Here is a 19,037-nt window from a genome sequence, read left to right as displayed (position 1 = left end):
AAATAAAAGTTATAATGAGAAGCATAAAAAAAGATCTGGATCTTTGATCACTTTTTATCTCACCACCACTTATGATTATGTTTATCACGAGAATTGATAGGATGAATCTCGGTGCATCGTATTAGTGTTTCAATTAGGATTAATCTAAGAGTATAAATCCTTTCTCACCCTTCTCACTACAACTTACATTCTCACCTGAATCTAACCCATATATAATATTACGGTAACAGACAAATAATCGTATGAGAATGAAAGTTAAAGTTAGAAACAAAAGAAAATGTTTAGACCATTGATCACTTTTAATCTCAAATCCACTTATAAATCATGTTTGATATAAGGATTGATCCAATATATCATATCCTAATATACATTTAAGGATGAAATTTTATTCTTATACTTCTCACTTCTGTCCTGAATCCAATTCTACAAAAATATATAAATCTTTAAAATAAATTATCCGGTTTAATAGTTACCGAGTCATCAACAAAACGTTTTTGCCTCGTCATGCGGTCTATCCACTCCCTCTTTAACATCTGGATCCTTCCTCACCCTCACATGTCATCCCTCTAACCCTACTCCCTCCCGAACCACTTCACCACCATTTTCTCACGGTGGTCTCCCCCCTCCGCCACCGCCACCTCCACCTCCACCTCCGCCTTACTCACGGCATCAATTGTAAGCATGTGAACGACCTTCCTCCTTCTTAGCTACTTTTGAATTTCAAAATTGTTAGTTTTTTGGGCAATAGCGAATAGTTGTTGGAAAGTAAACCAGAAGAAAGAACCCTACTTTATCTGGGATTAATCTATTTCAATTTCTCCCGTAGTCTTAGAAATTGGTGTCGGTCTTAGTAGAACTAGCATCCTCCACCTCATCCTCGTCCCTTCCGAAGCGGACAGCCGAACAAGTTAGTCTCTCTCCTCTCTCTACATTTTAGTTTCCTCTATATTCGCACGCTGACACACACATCCTAATTAGTATGCGAGTAATTATGTATCTTGGCAGAAATAAATAGATAATTTCGAACTTTTACGCTATATGGTGATTTGGTGAATAATTGTTCAAATTGCGGAGCCAGATCTGATATTTATGGGGGTTTTAATTGAATTGTCGAGACTAACTGTTGTGTAGTTTTTGTAATTTGCTTAGGCGTTTCATGGCGGAGGTTGTGACTGTAAGTAGGGTGGGCTCTTATTGGACATGGGTAGCATTGAGATAAAGAAAGAATGAAACATGTCTTTTTATGTAAATATTTCGTTTTTCCACTTTATGGAAAAGAGTTTAAAAGGGTACATAGAACAGTTAAAAAAATGTTTCGGTGAAGGAATTATTCAATCTGAGAGGGAAGGCTGTATACTTGATGGAAGAAAATGGTGGTAAAGGAAGCTTAATTGTGTTTGCTAGGGGTGTGTCAAAAAAAGCATAAGACAGGCACTAATGGATGAATTAATGATTCCCATATTTGTTAAGAGATAAAGCAAATATATGATTGTTACCTAGGAATGCAGAATAAAGGTTTCAACCATGTGATGCACTTGTTTAGTGACTGATGGTAGTGAATCATAAATTAAATTCCTTGACTAGATGTTGATTACAAATTCATTTATATGATCATTATAAAGCTATTATTTATGCAATTACCGTCTTTCATCTCCTACACAAATACAAACACCATGATGGTAACTTGAGATTATTCTTGACGTTTTAATTAACACATCTTTTTTTTTGGAATCTAATAATGACCAGCTTACAACTGTGTCTGCAGAAGCATTTCTCGGTTGTACTAGCCAATTACCTTAATCCCAAATGAGCCAAAAGATTTATGTTGGGTCTATTTTAATTCACGATGTAATGAGGATTTTCATGAAAGACATGTGAGACAAATAAATTATTAGAAATGCATAAGTCCACATCGTCCCAAATTGATGTTGCTCAAGATGTTAAGAGGAATGGGCAAAACCTTGTTAAATATATCATTAGTGGCGCAGGGGATGGAAAAATTGAAAATCATGCTTCATCTTAACTGTCATAGTCTATGAAGACTAAAACAACCTTCCATGTTCTACACAATCCATTTAGTTACGTCATATCAAATTATCAATTACTAATGCTAACGATGTCTATGTTGTAAACCAAGGGAAAAAAAGGAAAAATACCAATATATTAACGTTTACTATTGTCCATTTTGTGTGTAGAATTTAGTTAGCATATCATGAAAAGGTCTGTTCTTAAAACAATGTGGCCCCTCTTCTTTTTGTTCCATTCCTTGAATCTGTTAATTCTTATTACAATTCACAAGTATTTGTTTGTTTTTTGTAATGCTTATGCTTGTTTTCTTTTGTTTTCTGTTATGTCTTTGTACTAGTGATGGCATGGTGACAATTAGTATGTCCATCATAGCACATATGTAAACTGCCTCCTCCATCTTAGGCATGCACCCCAAAAATAGAAAAATATAACCATTCTTGTATATTGTCATCTTCATGCAAAGTTGCAAACTGCCCTAATAGCAACATGATTGTTAGTGGGTGTTTTTGATAGTCTTTTTTAACAACATGCAAATAATTCTGCAGTTAAAGTTTGAATCAGAAGTAATATGAAGCCTGCACTTCCTCATTTGATAAAACCACTAAATGTTGCGTGTTTCTCTTATTTTGATCCGTGTCTAATATTTTCTATGGCCCATATTTGAATTTGCATTGATCCAAAAGGAGGAGAGGTTGAGGTCTACTTGATTTAGTGGAGGGCTTTGGTTGTTAAGCCTGATATATAGAGGGTATGGTTTGTATTTGTAAATTTCCTTTCGTCTCTGTTTTTATGAGATGATGATATCGGAGTTCAGGTTTGAGCCAAACATGCATCACTTCTCAGTTAATTGATTTTTTGTGTTCATTTGTAAGAGAAAGATGTGTAATAGTATATTGAACACGATAGATTAAAATGGTCTATTCGCTTTAATATGATGTCTAAAGTCTGCGGTACTGCTTATGAAGTCTCTTACTTCTTGCTTGGTTATCATGAATAGCTCGTTTTACTCACCGTTGATTCATTTACATAATTTTCAACATTTCTTCATTTCTCCTAAGCCAACTGAAACTCTCACATCTCTTATTTCATAATACTATCCTTCTGGCTGTCCTATCTTTCAGCTTTTGGCTACATGAAGGTGGCTTAACATTTAAACCCTTCAAGAGTTTCACATTCCTCCTATATAACTTACCTTATACGTTTTTTCCTTCTAATTTTATGGTCTCATAACTATCCTGATGCATGGTGTCATTTCAATCACCTTGCACTTGTCCTATAAGAACTCATCAACCTCTCCTATATCATGTTTAGGCACATCTTTTGGGGACATGCTCCAGACATTTTGTCATCCTCAACCCCTCCATTGACATTGCTAGACTTTCAAAATCCTTATAACATGCGTAAATGGCTTTGAAAGATGAAATAAACAATTACGTAGGATAGCATTCAACACTTTAGGCTGATAGTCAGCATAGATATTTTTAAGAGCAGGATATCATATGTGCTACCCTATATCATGACTACATCTAGATGAATTGGAAGATAAAGTGTTACTAGAATAGGCTTAAATTGAAGGAAGGGATACTTTCGGAAAAACATCTAATGAACTACAATATAGTTTGAGGTCGTATGTCGAAAGGAGTATAAAATTTTACGAGGTTTGTATTATTATATTTACTTGTAATTTATTCTTAGATTTACTCCTAATTACAGGACCATGTTAGTCTAATGCTGTCAATATTGGTAAACACTAGAACTTAGAAATGAAGATATCATGGTTTTAGTGTGGCAATTGATTATCTTTGACATAATAACTACTAGATGTAGCTTTTCGGCCAGGCAAAATGTATAACGCTCTGGTAGTTAAGGGTCAAGATATTGTTGGTCAACCAATTAATGTGAGACACCTATGTTCATCAGTAGGTAACATGCACTATATTTAATGTCTACAGGTGCTTGTTTGATTATATTTCAAGATACACAGAAGTCTAACTTGCAGACACTAAACCTTTTAGGCTGCGTACTGAGTTTTCCCTGTAGATTTCATGGGGGCCGGGGAAGAGAGCTCACCTGCTAAGCATTCCAAACCTGCTTCAACTCAGGTTTCTCTCTCTTTCTTTTGTGCATGATATAATGTATTGTGCTTGTATCTTGAAAGTCATCTTACTTCTTATTCGCAGGAAGCACCTCCACCCTCATATGCCGATTGGTCAAACTCAATGCAGGTGTGGTATTATACATTTGGTTTAAATTTCTTGTTACATATGAGAGTGAATGTTGAGATAGATCCTCATCTTAGTTAACAACTTTCATGTCTAGGCTTATTATAATGCTGGAGGTACTCCACCCTTTTTTGCCTCAACTGTTGCTTCTCCGACTCCTCATCCCTACATATGGGGAGGCCAGGTGACCATGTGAACTTGCATGCTAAATTGAAAGATTTATGAGATTCGTGCTGCAAATGCTAACTGACAAGTCTTTGATTATCCTTTTGTGTGAATTATTTCAGCATCCTATGATGTCACCATATGGGACTCCGGTTCCATACCCTGCTCTATATCCACCAGCAGGAGTTTATGCTCATCCTAGTATGCCTATGGTAATCACAATTTTCTTTTTTTCCTTTTATGTTATTAAAGTTGCATCACTACGTTAAAGATACGTGGAAATGGTACAGCAGGGTATGATTGTCCTCTTGGAAAATACCATAGGTGGATCCAAGTCACCTGCTAATCTGTATTTCCTTTAGCCCTTTGGTGCACACACCCTAACATGTATACATACGTCTATACATCTATACACAGATATAAATATTAATACTGTAGATCTATGTGTGTGTGCCGGTATGTAAATACATAGATAAACATATCATATCATATATGCATATATACATGCATACGGACATATATAGATAGATACACACACAGACATGTATACAATGCATATATGTACACACACATCTATCTACATGACTATATATAGATGCATTAATACATATATGTATGTTATACATTCATATGTAGAGATGCATACACAAAAATATATACGTGGGAAAATCTATTCCAAGGCAAGCCTTATCTAAGCTTGGCTACAAATCGCTGTTCTAAACTGTGGTTTTGATCAAATAACTTTAAAGTTATGTAATTTTACTTTAAAGAACTTATAGACTAGTATTTTCTAGAAGATTTCTTCTCTTCTAAAAGCAGGTATTCTATAAGTATGATTCATACGTTCAGCTTATTGAATTTTGATTTTTATTATGCTGATTCTTAAATCATTATATGGAAAAACAAGCCAATGTTCATTTTTATTAGTCTTTCCTCCCAAAAGTGCATGTTAATATGTTATTTTTGTTTCGGTCATGCCCAACCCAAACCAGAAGAGCCGAGTAAATTCCACACGGAGTATCGTCTAGAAAGGGTAAGATGTAAGCAGACCTTACCCTTACCTTGCTGAGTAGACAGGTTGTTTCCATGAATACCTTGACTTGCAAAAATGTTTGTGAAAAACCTTTTGTGAAGAACTTCTGGGTCTGAAAGTTCGACAAAATTTTGAAAGAACAAAAAAGAGATAAAATAATGAAGTGAAAGAAATGAAGTTTGTAAGAGTTGATTCTTTAACCCTCTTCCATTTCATCCTCCACCTCTCCAAGCCTCCTCCCCTGGCCCCATTAGCCACGAGTCCTTAAGCACAATTTGCTACCCCAGTCTTACGTCTACACACACTCCTATCTGAGGTCATGTTCGGTTTTGCCTATTGTTCCCATTATTATCTTGATTGTCAATTCTTTATTTCATAATTTGATCACAAACAATTATTAATTTTTTCTTAATTATAGGTGTTCACTATAATCTAAAGGAAGATGTTGATGTATGTGGTTGTTTGGCAGATGAAATCTTCCCAATATTTATTTTGCTGACCGTCAATTTCATTTATTGCATAATCCTTATAGAGTTGCATAAAATGTTTTTTTTTTTTTCAAATAATAGGTGCTCACTAAAATCTTATAAAGAATGCTGATATGTGTGGTTGCTTGATATATTAACAATACATGAACAGAAAAAATGGATTTTATATTGATGTACAAAAAGGGGAAAATTAATCTTAATTTTAGAAAATACAATTTAATCATACCTTTTGCATCTAAATTTGTTGACTACTAAAAATGGTAATGATTCTTGGGGTTTGATTGATGCACAATAAGAGAGAAGAAAATTTGAAGTATGTAGATTTGATTTCCATTTTATAGCCAAACTTAGCTATGGCCTTCCTTAGAACAGACTACTTATATATATACACACACATATGTGTGTGTGTTTGCGCATGTTTGCGTGTGTTTGTATGTAAAGATAGATATAAATGTGTGTAAATATATATTAAGTTCTCTCTTCTTATTATTATCCTTGCAGACACCAAGTACTGCACCACCAAATGCAGAAATGGAAGCGAAGGCCTACGAAGGCAAGGAAAGGGCTGCAAATAAGAAGTCCAAGGGAACTTCAGGAAATGGCAATGCTGTTGGTGTTAGAACTGGAGAGAGTGGGAAGGCAGCATCAAGTTCAGGGAATGATGGTGCCACCCAAAGGTTTTTAGTTATAGAATTGATTTCAGCATTTACATTTCTTCAATTTGATTTATGATGTCATTCTTTCCCATTTGTTACAAATTACAATGCACAGAGACCCTTGTTTTCATCGTAGATTCAGATTGTGCCTTGCTGATTGTAATTTTTTAACTGAACAGCGCTGAAAGCGGAAGTGATGGTTCATCAGATGGAAGTGAAGAAAATGACCAACATGTATGTTTTTTTTTGAAGTATATAATATTTATATACGGCAAATAGAACAAATAAACTCACACACCCTCCTCACCTTTGGTGAGGTTTGAACCCTTGACCTCCTAGAAAGCCAAGGACTCACATACCGCTAGGCCAAAGGCCCTTTGGTCCAACATGTATGTTTTTTGTGTCAGATATAAATGTTAAACATGCTTTCTTTCTCTAGTCATGTGTGAAACTGCATGCCATTTCATCTTGTTAGTCTGAGTTTTTTCTTCTGTTTTGGTTATTAACTTTTAATGTCTTATTAAGGAGGAAGCAGTAAGTATGTTCTATTTCTGTATGTATTGACATGTTGAATTAATTCTTTCAGGAATACTCTGGAGGCAAGAAAGGAAGCTTCAATCAAATGCTTGCAGATGGTAATTCTGCATATTTTAATCTTTTGTTCTTTTCTATCTCTGTTTACGTGAGTTGTTGTTATAAAATCATAATCTTCAATTATCTTCAGCCAATGCACAGAATAACAATTCTGGGGCCAATATTCAGACGTCAGTACCTGGGAACCCTTTAGTTTCTATGCCTGGTACCAATCTTAATATGGGGATGGACTTGTGGAATCCATCTACTGGAAGTGGAACTATGAAAATTCGATCAAATCCTTCTGGTGTGTCTCGAACAGCAGTGCCACCACCAATGACGGGACGGGAAGGAATGATGCCTGATCAGTGGGTTCAGGTATGATTGAATAAAGTTCTTTAATAGGTTTTCGTCTTGTGGATATGCCATCCTTGTTGGTGTCTGATTTTCTTATGGTGTTTTTGGATCCCCTTAATTACCAATGCTGAGTCAGGGTCCTCGCATGACCAAGCATAAACTCTCATAATTAACTAATTTCCGAAGTGTTTAAGAGCTGATGCATGATGTAGTTGCAGATGAAATTAAGGGGCCGTTTACCAAACAATTACCTGGTAAGCACTTACCGATAAAATTCTACACAATCATTTACTTACCGGGTAAGATTTTGGTCAACAAAAACGACATCACATGCAACAGTTTATCCGGTAAGTGCTAACTGTGGTAAGAGTCATTGCTCTCACTTACCGGGTAAGACACTCGGTCCTTGGCTCGCTCTTACACATTTGGTAGATGGCCCCTAAGTCGAGATATATTTAGGAGACGAGGAGTGATTGTAAATTATAAGTTTGCTTGCATGAATGACTCAATTTGGATCTTCAATCACGCTGCTTCCATTTTTGACTAGTTTCTTTGTTCGTTTTACTCCGTCCTCCCAAAAAAAATGTTCACAATGAAAAAGGCACAGTTTTAGAAATGTGTAACTATTACACTTTGTCATCAACTAAATGACAATTTTACCCTTAATAATATGAAGGGATTAATGAATTTCTCCATCTCTTAATTAAGGGTAGAATTGGAAAGTAGACACTTTTGAAAGTGGACACTTATTTTGGGACCAACTAAAATAGAAATATGGACACTTATTTTAGGACGAAGGAAGTAATATTATGGACAATAATGATATGGGGTTGCTTTACATTATGTTTTCCATACGCTTTTCAATATTGTGTTCAAACTACTCAAAAAATAAGGAAGAATTCTCCTCTAGCATAGGGGTAAAGGGTTAATGTATAAATCTTGCTGGTGCAACTTATTGGCCCTTGTGTCTTGACTCTTGGTTCTTTTCTCCTGGGATAGATTTCATCAATTTGGTCAATTGCCATTTCAGTTCTCGAATAACTTTCCAACACATCATATATATATATATATATATATGAACTATAACTGATGCAAGTATCATCTCAGCAGGATGAGCGTGAACTGAAGAGACAAAAGAGGAAGCAGTCTAATCGAGAGTCAGCTAGGAGATCAAGGTTGCGCAAGCAGGTATTACAACACTTTTTCTTCGATATGTATCTTATAGCCTCAACTGCATACTTAGCTACTCCTCTGTATGTATGGAGAACGATTAATAAGCCATCATGAGCTAAAGAATAGTATTGCTTTGGAATCGTTGGCACAAAGTGGCTCCCTGACCTGCAGCCTTCTATTTTATGATCTCAAGCCATTTCAACTGCATGATGCATAGATTCCATTATGTAAGGACATTTAGGGTGCGCTTGGTGTGCAGGACCGAACATGACAAAACAAAAACTTCTTGTGCCACGTTTGGTGCGACAATTATACCGGACCAGACAAGACTGAGTGGACAAAAATGCATTTTTTTGTCCCATCAAAATACGTGTAACAAAAATCAGGGAGACGGACAAGCTTGCTGAATTACAAACTTTCCATGTCAAATTAAAACCCTAACAAAATTTTTTCACAAGCTTACCTCACTCTCGCTAGTCCAGTCCGGTCCACGTACCAAACACACTTAATAAATAGGGTGATAGATCATTGGAAAACAGGTGTTAATGGTTTTCCTTGGACGGATTTGTGCTTGTATTTCCAAACAGATAGAAATTCTACTTCTTTCACTTGTTAGTTGAATACACCGTTTGACTAACCACTAAATCTTTTGCAGAGGCGTTTATTTGAAATAATGAAATTTTCAGATGGTGGTAAAAGTGCCGTTGGTTAAAATTTGCCATGCACATTAGAAATTGTAGTAGTCTGCTCGTTAGGTTCAACAAACGATGCTATACATATCAAAGGTAGGATACTCTATCAAGAAAATTGAAAAAAGAGATCGTGAAATTGATTCCTGTTTAGAAGAAGTCTTGCATGTATTGGCTTTGAACCCATAGAAAATCCTTCAAAAATACTGCTTACTCTTTTGGAAGAATAGTATAAAAAATAATGTGAGAAATTAGAGTTGAAGGAAAACATATGCAAGGATGTAATCCACACTCCTAGTTTTATCAACCCATTATACAAGGAAAAGATAACATATCAGGTTGTTCTTGAAGTTGACATCATCAAACGGGAACCTAAACTGGTTGTCATTAAGGCTGCATTTGTTACTAAGGATAGATGGGACAGACCATGGCAGAAAGAAAACTTATTGTCTCGTGTTTGACATGATATTAGACTTGGACAAGACAAGCCTAAGTGGTACAAGACAAATAGGTGGAACAAAAATCAGGGAGATGGGACAGATAGATAAAAGACTGGACTACCCATCTCACATTAAAACCCCTAAAACCTTACACAATTCTTTCACTTTCCTACCTCACTCTCGCTCTTCCTGTCATGTGCCGTTCACTCATGTCCAATCCCGTTTGAATACCAAATGCACCCTATTGGTGTTTTTGAGCAAAAGATGAGCCTGGTCTTGCTTGGTTTGTGAAGTTTTTGGTAGGATTGGGTTTGGGTCATGGCTTGTCGAGATAGGCGAACTCAAATCTTAGTTGACCAAAAGCTCAAGCCTTTGTCAGCTGAGCCTGTATAGGGTTTGTTTTGTATAAACCATTTTTTAATAACATTGCAAATAAACTCCCCTTAAAAATCTCCAAAAACTAAAGATTAGTGGTTTTTTATAGTTTAAACTCGTTTAGCTGTCGACCTCAGCTAACATAGTCAAACGAGATGGCTGGGTGTAAGCTCGAGCTTGCTAATTAGCTTTCGATTGTCTTGTTGATTTCCATCCTCAGTGAGTCGGAACATCTGAAATATCTTCACTGTTCACTAATATTCCATTTGTCCCAAAGTAACCATCCACGTTTCTATTTTAATTTGTTTCAATATAAATGTCCATTTTCAAAAGTGTCTACTTTTCTAGTATATCCTTAATTCTGAGATCCATTACTCGATTATTAAGGGTAAAATTGTCATTTAGTTGATTAACAAGTATAAAATTCTCATTAGAAACCAGAAAGCGGACATAATAGACGGAGGGACGTTTATCTTTATTCTACTAATCAACAAATATTTTCACCAGGCCGAGTGTGAAGAGCTACAGGCAAGAGTAGAGGCACTAAGCAACGAGAATCATTCACTCAGAGATGAGCTGCAAAGGCTGTCGGAGGAATGCGAGAAGCTTACTGCTGAAAATAATTCGATAAAGGTTTACACCAACTCCTCTCTCTCCCTCTTTTGCCCTCCAATATGAACGAAAAAATAACAACAATCTCTTTCGGGTTTGAATGTTTGGTCAAACAGGATGACTTAACTAGGTTTTGTGGGCCCGAGGCAGTGTCGAAACTCGATGCACATCTTCAATCTCGTGCAGACGAAGGTAACAGTTAAGAAATGCAATAATAGCGAAACAAGTTAGTGATTAATTTTTAAAAAGTGTTATAAAATTAGGACAAAGTCTTTTTCGAGTTTTGGGTTTAGGATCGATCGGTCACAGGAACTCAGAATGTTGTTGTGGCTCACCTATTCTGTGTTTTCTTTTTTCACATACTTGTAACTCTTTACTTACCCAGTGCAACTGTTTTCATGTCTTTCCTTACTTTAAATATACAAAGACCTCTGCTTGTTGTAGAATTGGAGGTAAATATTGAGTTATGTGGTTGAAATTTGAATGTTGTCTTTTTTATAAATGTTTATTTGATTTTATTTTATTCCTTTCCCTTTTGGTGGATAAATCTATTGAAATCTTACTTTCGGGCCCGTTTGCTAAGCACTTTTAACTGGGTAAGCGGTTACTGGTTCACTTGCTTTACCAGGTGAATATAACAAGGACCGAAAATTTTACTTGATAGGAGGGAAGATAAGGATCAAGAGTCTTCTTACCCGGTAAGTGAGGGTGATGACTCTTACCCAGTTAGCCGGTTAGCGCATGCCGGAAACGCTTACCATTAATCTATTTTGATGGCCGGGAACATTACCCATAAGGTAAACGAGAGTGGTCCACTCTTGCCAATAAGCGCTTATCCGATAACCATTTGGTAAATGCCTTTTGTTTTGAAAATTGCTATTTTTCGTTCTTATGTTTTTAAAATTACGATTTTCGTTCTTGTGGTTTATAGTTCATTGTTGTTTTTGTTTTTATGCTTTACAATTTATTGTTGTTTTCGTTCCTTATACTTAACTGTAAACCACTGACGGAGTTAACTATGAGGACGGAAACAGCAAATAGTTACAGACCACATGGACAACAATCATAACTTCGTAAGCATAGGAATGAAAGTTGCAACTTTTAGTAAACCACAGGGACTAAAAATGTAGTTTACTCTAATTAACATAATATAAGATAAACAAAATTTAATTATTAAAAAATACCCCTTAAAAAAAGGACAAACAAGTGATTTTTCTAAACAATTGAGTTTTCTTTTGCCATTGTTACTAAAAAAAAAGAAAATGAACTTGCAATATTTAGGGGTTGTTTCTCAGTTGTTAAATGATTTAGTACATAATGAATAAGTAGTCAGAATGATTAAGATGCTTTTATAATATAGTGTAAAATAAAATATAATTGTTTGATAATTATTTACAATGAAATTAGGGCGCTGAATGGTTAAGGGAGACACATGATACAAAATCATTCAGAGGGTTTTAGAATCAATAAGAGGCTGATTTTTTTTTTCATGCACCTTTTAACGATTCAAATACTCTCTTAATGAAACTATTAAGAGGTAAACAAACAACCTCTCATTGTTAATAACTTAGAGTAAATTGGTCTATGTGGTTTGTTAAAAATAATCCTTTTCATCTTTGTAATTTTGAAATTATAAGATAATTATCATGGTTTGTAAAAACGTTTGGATTTGGTCCCTCCCTCGAATAATCATCAAAAGATTCTGTTAAATAAGGGATATTTTCATCCTTTTATCTAAAAAGCCATTGATCAAAATCGAAGAATCGATTTTGATCGAGTAAAAGACAAAACAATCAATAAAAGAACAAAAATTCATTACAAATTTGCAAAATCTTTTAACAGCCTTTAGATGAAGGATCAAATGCAAACATTTTTGAAAAAACACGATGATCATCTTATAATTTTAAAACTACAGCGACGAAAAATGTTATTTCTGACAAACCACAAAGACCAAATTTGTTTTTACTCTCTAACTTAAATAAACAGACATTGATTTAAGCTAATCACGCTTTCGAGACCAAAAAAAGATCCAACGTATTGGCATGGTAGAGGGTGCATTTGGTCTTTTTAGATCTGCATTTAAATTAGCTGGATAATTGTTTTTCTGTTATATTAAATCTACATCATTTTGGTTGACACGTAATTTAAAAAAGTTATTATTGTTGAAGCGATAAACGCACTCATGTCTCATGTTGGATTTCTAATATGGGTATGACGGGTTGCTTGCGACTTATGATTACTACTTTATCTGTCTCAAAACAAGTATTCCTATTTTTAATTTAATTTATTTTAAAATAAGTATTCAGTTTAAAAAATAACTGTTTTCATTTCCATTCTATCTTTAATTACGAGATTAAAGGGCCGTTTACCAACAATAGCTGTTAAGCGCTGTCTGAAATAAGAGGTCTGATTAGAGTAAGTGTTGTTTGTAGAAAATCTGTTTACCAAGTATTTTGGATTTGGTGCTGTTTAATAATAAAATAACCATTATAACCCTATATGTAACAAAGTGTTGAAATTAATGCAACTATTTACCGAATATTATATATGAATAATTGTTGAAATGACAGCAAAGATTTATCTCTAATACTTCTGAACATGGGAGATGAAGAGATTTAGACCAGTGTCTGTGATTACCAACCCCACCTACGCTTTCAATTCCATATTCTTCGAAATTTTGTTACTGTTTATAAACATTCAGAGATGAAAACTCATGTTCTTTTTTCTATTTTCTTTCAAGCTCACCTTGGTGCTTCTAAACATTCTGGGTTTGTTAATGCTACCATTGTGTTTTTTTTTTAATTTTTACTTTAAAGAGTCATTTGTTATGGTTGATTGATCAATTTAACAAGTTCATGGTTTTATATAACCCTATCTAAATCACCATAACTCAATTTGTTGAGGTTTGGTGAACCCCCAATTAATCCCTGCACAATCGACCTAAAAGAGGACAATATGAACAAAAGCTAATGAAACAATATAGAACCAAAAGACACACACGAACAAATTTTAAGCCACAATGAACTCATAATCCAGCACCATATACCAGCCTATGGGAACCATTGCAGACTACAAGATGACCAAGATGACCAAGATTAGACTTATAATCTCCTTACAGTAGACACAAGCAAAGGGGTTGTTTCCTAACTATTTCCTTCAAGGCTTCAACTAAACTTCATGGTTTTATATAACCCTATATTCGATCCAGTAGATTGTTTGACTGGAACTATGAACATCTTCAAAGAAATTCGACCCAATAGAATGAAATATGTGTTTCAACATGTGTATCATTGAATCGATAAAGAAAATCGTACCTGAATTTGACATAATCCGACTGACAACAACAACAGATGAAATCGGAAGAAGGTGAGGTCGATTACTTTAGGCAGAACAATTAAGGGGAGCGATGATCTGATGATGTGAGGAAGACGATAGAAATAGTGAGCGATGAGGATAAAATCGGAAGAAATCAAGGAGAAGATACGCTGATCGTGATCAACATAAACTTTGTTGCTAACCGAATGTTTTCTGGAAAGAGGAGTGGTCAGTTGTGCTTATTGAAAAAGTGAATAAGTAAACAACATACCTCTTAATGGGATAAGTGGTTCTTGTTGGGTAAGAGGCTAATAAGGGGTAAGTAAACAGCCCTTAAGAAGATCGATCTTTCTATTATTAAGAATAATAATTTTTAATTAATTAAAAATTATTACCGAAAACCATATGCATTTTTCATTGTGGACATTTATTTCAAGATGAAGTGAATAATAGAAAGAACCGATGTTTATTTTCTCAATCTATTGCCCGACAAGTATGTAATTAGTAAACTTTTTAATTGGAAAAGAACAATTTTTCTCATAATTACAGAGAGAAAAATTGTTTCCATTTTAGAATTAAGAGGAGAATGACTCTATCAATTTTATTGATTTTAATATATTTTTAATGATTGAGTTGAAAGATGATTTGAAATAGTAATCCAGACATTTAATTTGGGAGGGTGAAGACTCGGAATCACGTGGATCAGCCTGTTTTCGTAAGTCTCGTGAGACCATTTTTTTACACTTGAAACTTCACAGTAAAACGTTGTGAATGTAACCTTCACAGTGTTTTTGCTGTGAAGGTTCGACTTTCTTTTTACCTTAACAGTGTTTTCCTGTGAAGTTTCAAATGTAAAAATATAGTCTAACATAGACAAACTGGTTTCACATGAACCCAAGCCAAAAGATGAAATTTCATAATTATGTCTAATTTAGAAACGTTGTTATCCTGATGCATCTTATAAGAGCAAATTACGTTTTTAGCTCCTATGATTTTCTAAAATTTTAATTTTCGTCCATTTTGAAATTATGATTTTTATTCCTATAATATACAACCGATTACCGTTTTAGTCCTTAAAGTTTAAACTTCATTGTTTTTTGTCCATATGGTTACAATTTCTTTCTATTTTAGTCCCTAATACTTAAAAACAGTGTTTAGCTTCGTCAACGAAAATAAAATGAATTACAAACCATAGGGAATAAACCCGTAATCTCAAAACCATGATGACTAAATCTACGGTTTTTAACATATCACAGAGACTAAAAACGTAATTTACTTTACGTAATTTACTTTTTATAAAGATATGAATTTATGGTCTTCTAAAACTGTAATTTTATATTATAGTTGCTTTATGTATTCTATTTTTATGTTAAAAATGTGAATCTTCTTTTATATGTGAAAGTACATATCAAGTCTTTCTAATAGACCTTTTACGGGTTTATAACAAAAGTCAAAATAGCATTTTTCATTGCATATAAAAAGAAAACTATATTATTTTATGTCTTGCATACACATAGTTGTGCTCGTCTCGATAATAGAACGAATGTGTACCTTCATCTCACATACAAATATTAGATAATTATAACAAATAATTGTCTTTGACGTGTAACTCAGTTGGTAAAAAAATGGTGCAACTTTATCCAAATATAAGACAGGTCATGAGTTTGATCCCAAACCCTCCCACTAGTCTTATCTGATGAATGAGTGGTGTCCTTGGAGGTGAGATCGTTTAGGGTTGTCGGTAATCAACTTTTTGCTCAAATATATCATATATTTTTTTTTCTCACAAAGGGCAGTGTAGTTGATAACATAGATAGGTAAATAAAACTGTCTTTCTTCTTATATCCAAAACATCGAAACTAAAATTTTGTAATTTAACATATGTGATACATATATGTTATAACCAACCACTGTATTAATGATTTCTCAGTTGTATTATTTAAAATAAAATAAATAAGGTTAAAATTACAGATAAAATATAACTAACAAAAACAACATAAAATCATAATATAAAAAAAAAAAGAAAAATACGAAAATAGTTTCTCGACCATTTTATGGTCGGAAAGATATATTCTATTATTTTGCCTGGTTTTACATTATAAAGGTAAATATAAATGTGAAAAAAGGATTCCAATTTTTATTATTTAAAATTATATATTTTATTAATTGGCTAACACCTCCAGGCTGACGTGGCAACGAGTGGCCTATCGTGCCAGCAAAGCACCATCTCTCCTTGTCGCTTCGCCACGTGGAATCCCCTGACTTGAATCCTCCTCAGTAAACACTCTGCTTGGAAGTCAGCAAACTGACTCTGTCCCACCGGTCGAATACCCGCCCTACTGAACGCCTCCCTCCACGGCGTCACATGGCGGCCGGCGGCCCCCACCGCCGCTATTATCTTCGGCAGCAACACAAATATCTCAATCTTCCTTAACCAATCTCCACCTCCTACTCCAATACCAACGTTTGCAGCTTCCAGTGATTCTAAAATCGTTGAATAAAATTCTAAGCCCTCGATCACCGTCTGCCGGAAGAACGACGTTCCGCCTCCCATCAACCCTTCTCCATCGACGTGCACGATTACGTTGGGAGAAATTTGTCGAAGATCTTTGATGAAATCAGCGCCGATACGTCGGAAAATTGTTGGAGTCAATAGAACAGCCATCATCTCTCCGTCCATAAACTTGATCGCTCTAAACGAAAGGTGCTCGAAAGTTTGAACGGAGACGAAATCGATATCGAATCTTAGCTTTAGATCAAGAGCGAACTGGAATAGATTGTCTCTGATCAATCTCGATTCTGTTACGTACTCCTCCGGAACGACGGCGGTGATTCTGAACGCCGGCGAGTTAACCTTACGATTCTCCGCTTTCTCGGCGAGCTCTTTCATGAAGGAAGCCCAATGACCGCCGATTCCAATATCGAAATCGATGACGTGGACTATCATCGCACCGTCAACCGCTTCAAGGATCGCTTGATTGGCGGTGAAGTTAGAGAACATCGGAATCGGCGAGACAGTGGAGAACGTTTTGTACGCTTTAATTGCTTGTACAATCTCAGAGGAGGAAGAAGACTGAGTCAGCCGAGTTGACCCGGTGATCAGATGCTGAAGAGCTTCTTTGAAGTAAAACGCGGCTCGCTGGAGGGCTTTTCCGTTTGGTGAACAAAGCCGCTGATTGAGCCGCGCCAATATCACCTGTGCCAGCTGAAGAGACTGAGTTTCAAAGCACTCGGCGATCCGAATTAACTCGTCTACGAAATCGAACTCGTTTCCGTTGTCGATCATGAAATCAAGCGGGTTAGGGTTAGGGTTAGGGTTAGGGTTAGGGTTAGGGTTCGGGTTCTCAAAATCGGATTGTAAGAAAAGAGACATAGTCGGAGCAGTCACTTTCGGTTGCACCGGCGGGAGGTCGGGAAGTTCAGACAAGAAAGCAGATTTTGCAGAATCATCATGAAGCCCTAATTCGTTCATTAGAGAATCCCATTCTTCAAACTGAGTGACGATTCCATGTTCGTAATTGTCCAACGGCAACGGATCCTCCGATGATGATAACACAATGCTATTACGATCAACGCAATCGAACTCCGACGTCTTACCAGGTGGACTCCGGCAAATATCAAGCACAGATTTAGGCTCGTATCGACCAGCAGCAGCAGCAGCACCAGCAGCAGCAGCAGCACCGATGATTTGCTGCTTTACGTCTGGTGAAGATAGGTTGTTTTGCTGTGAAGCAAAGGGCAATTTCATTCCTCAAAAGAAAAATCAGGTACGCAACCAAAGCTTTTTCCTTCTCTTGTAGTTGAATCTTCAAGCTTTTGAGGGAAAAAAGAAGTGAGTTGGGGGCTTTTGGAGGCGATGATTTTAACAGCGATATAGATGAGGGAAGGGGTGGTGGGGTATGGTCGGCCATGGACGATCACCAATGAGTGGACAAGACAGGAAGAGAGTGAGAGAATTGATTGATTTGAGCCATATCATGGGAGCTTCTTCGTGAAGGAAGGAATACTTTTTTCTTTCCTTTCAATTGGGTTTAATTTTAATGGCAGAAGTAGCCCTCGTATGTTTTCGGTTGTAAACCAGGGGATAGAGTAGAGTTATCGGTAATTTACCCAATTGCTTACTGGGTAAACGTTTATCGACAGAAGTCAACACTATGATTTATTTTGATGCGTAAAATTTTAATATATTAAAACATATCGAATGCAACAATTTAGTAGGTAATCGCTTACCTGGGTAAAAGTTGTCATCCTCACTTACCGGGTAAGACTTTCCCTCATTTTCATCGCTCTTACACGGTAAGATTCTTGACCCCTTTCATGTTCATCCGATGAGAAAATTTATCCGTTAAGTATTTACCAAGTAAGTGTTTAGTAAACGACCCCTTACACACTTCTAATTATTTATTATGAACAACGAAAGTGAATTTTTTATGGTATTTGTCAAAGAAATTTGATTTTGAAAGAATTGGAATGAACTGCTGTCAGGTTTGATCATCTATTCGGTTGACAGAATTGGAATGAAATCTTTTAAAAGATTAAAATTATGTCTGTTTGTTTAACAAAATGTAGTTTTGAAATTGGAAAGAAATTCTGGTAAATGATTAAAATGCCTTTTTTGATATTTTTTAAACTAAAATTACTTTAATGAAATAATTAACAATTACTTATATTTTTTTAAATTAAAAATACTTTAATAAATACTTGAATTTTTTAAACTAAAAATACTTTGATAAAAAAATGATTGAATACTTTAATATGTAAAACAATATAAAGTATATAACCCAAATATAAACAAAAAGCAATTGACGTTCATAAATTGACATAAAATTGTTCCAAAATCAATCAAAAGTGTTCAAAATACTTACATGTCATTATTATTAAACAATCCTACATATGACACTGGAATACCAA

General features: G+C 35.3%; 2 protein-coding genes across 7 annotated transcripts; one reads left to right on the top strand and one right to left on the bottom strand.

Moving 5' to 3' along the window:
- Nucleotides 1-580: 580 nt before the first annotated feature.
- On the top strand, nucleotides 581-11,310 carry LOC112512364 (G-box-binding factor 1-like). Of its 6 annotated transcripts, none has more exons than XM_025118283.1 (13): nucleotides 584-907; nucleotides 2,712-2,776; nucleotides 3,981-4,130; nucleotides 4,209-4,253; nucleotides 4,348-4,434; nucleotides 4,538-4,627; nucleotides 6,438-6,613; nucleotides 6,772-6,826; nucleotides 7,179-7,227; nucleotides 7,317-7,543; nucleotides 8,630-8,710; nucleotides 10,707-10,832; nucleotides 10,928-11,310. In XM_025118283.1, exons 3-13 carry the CDS (start codon nucleotides 4,074-4,076, stop codon nucleotides 11,012-11,014), a joined length of 1,080 nt encoding a protein of 359 aa, XP_024974051.1. In that variant the 5' UTR covers nucleotides 584-907; nucleotides 2,712-2,776; nucleotides 3,981-4,073; the 3' UTR covers nucleotides 11,015-11,310. The 6 variants fall into 6 exon arrangements, with proteins under 6 accessions (XP_024974054.1, XP_024974051.1, XP_024974050.1 ...); XM_025118284.1 differs by lacking the exon at nucleotides 2,712-2,776 and having other exon boundaries at nucleotides 649-675; nucleotides 827-907; XM_025118286.1 differs by lacking the exon at nucleotides 2,712-2,776 and having other exon boundaries at nucleotides 581-907; nucleotides 8,633-8,710.
- A 4,907-nt stretch (nucleotides 11,311-16,217) lies between these two features.
- LOC112513349 (scarecrow-like protein 15) lies at nucleotides 16,218-18,285 on the bottom strand. Its single transcript, XM_025119584.1, has one exon. The coding sequence runs from the start codon at nucleotides 17,872-17,874 to the stop codon at nucleotides 16,297-16,299; it is 1,578 nt and encodes a 525-aa protein (XP_024975352.1). The 5' UTR covers nucleotides 17,875-18,285; the 3' UTR covers nucleotides 16,218-16,296.
- Nucleotides 18,286-19,037: the final 752 nt, after the last annotated feature.

Source organism: Cynara cardunculus, assembly GCF_001531365.2.
Source record: "Cynara cardunculus var. scolymus isolate 2C chromosome LG 5, CcrdV1, whole genome shotgun sequence".
Classification (NCBI taxonomy): Eukaryota; Viridiplantae; Streptophyta; class Magnoliopsida; order Asterales; family Asteraceae; genus Cynara; species Cynara cardunculus.
The sequence above is the reverse complement of the archived record's forward strand: the minus strand, read 5'-3'. Positions and strand labels throughout refer to the sequence as shown.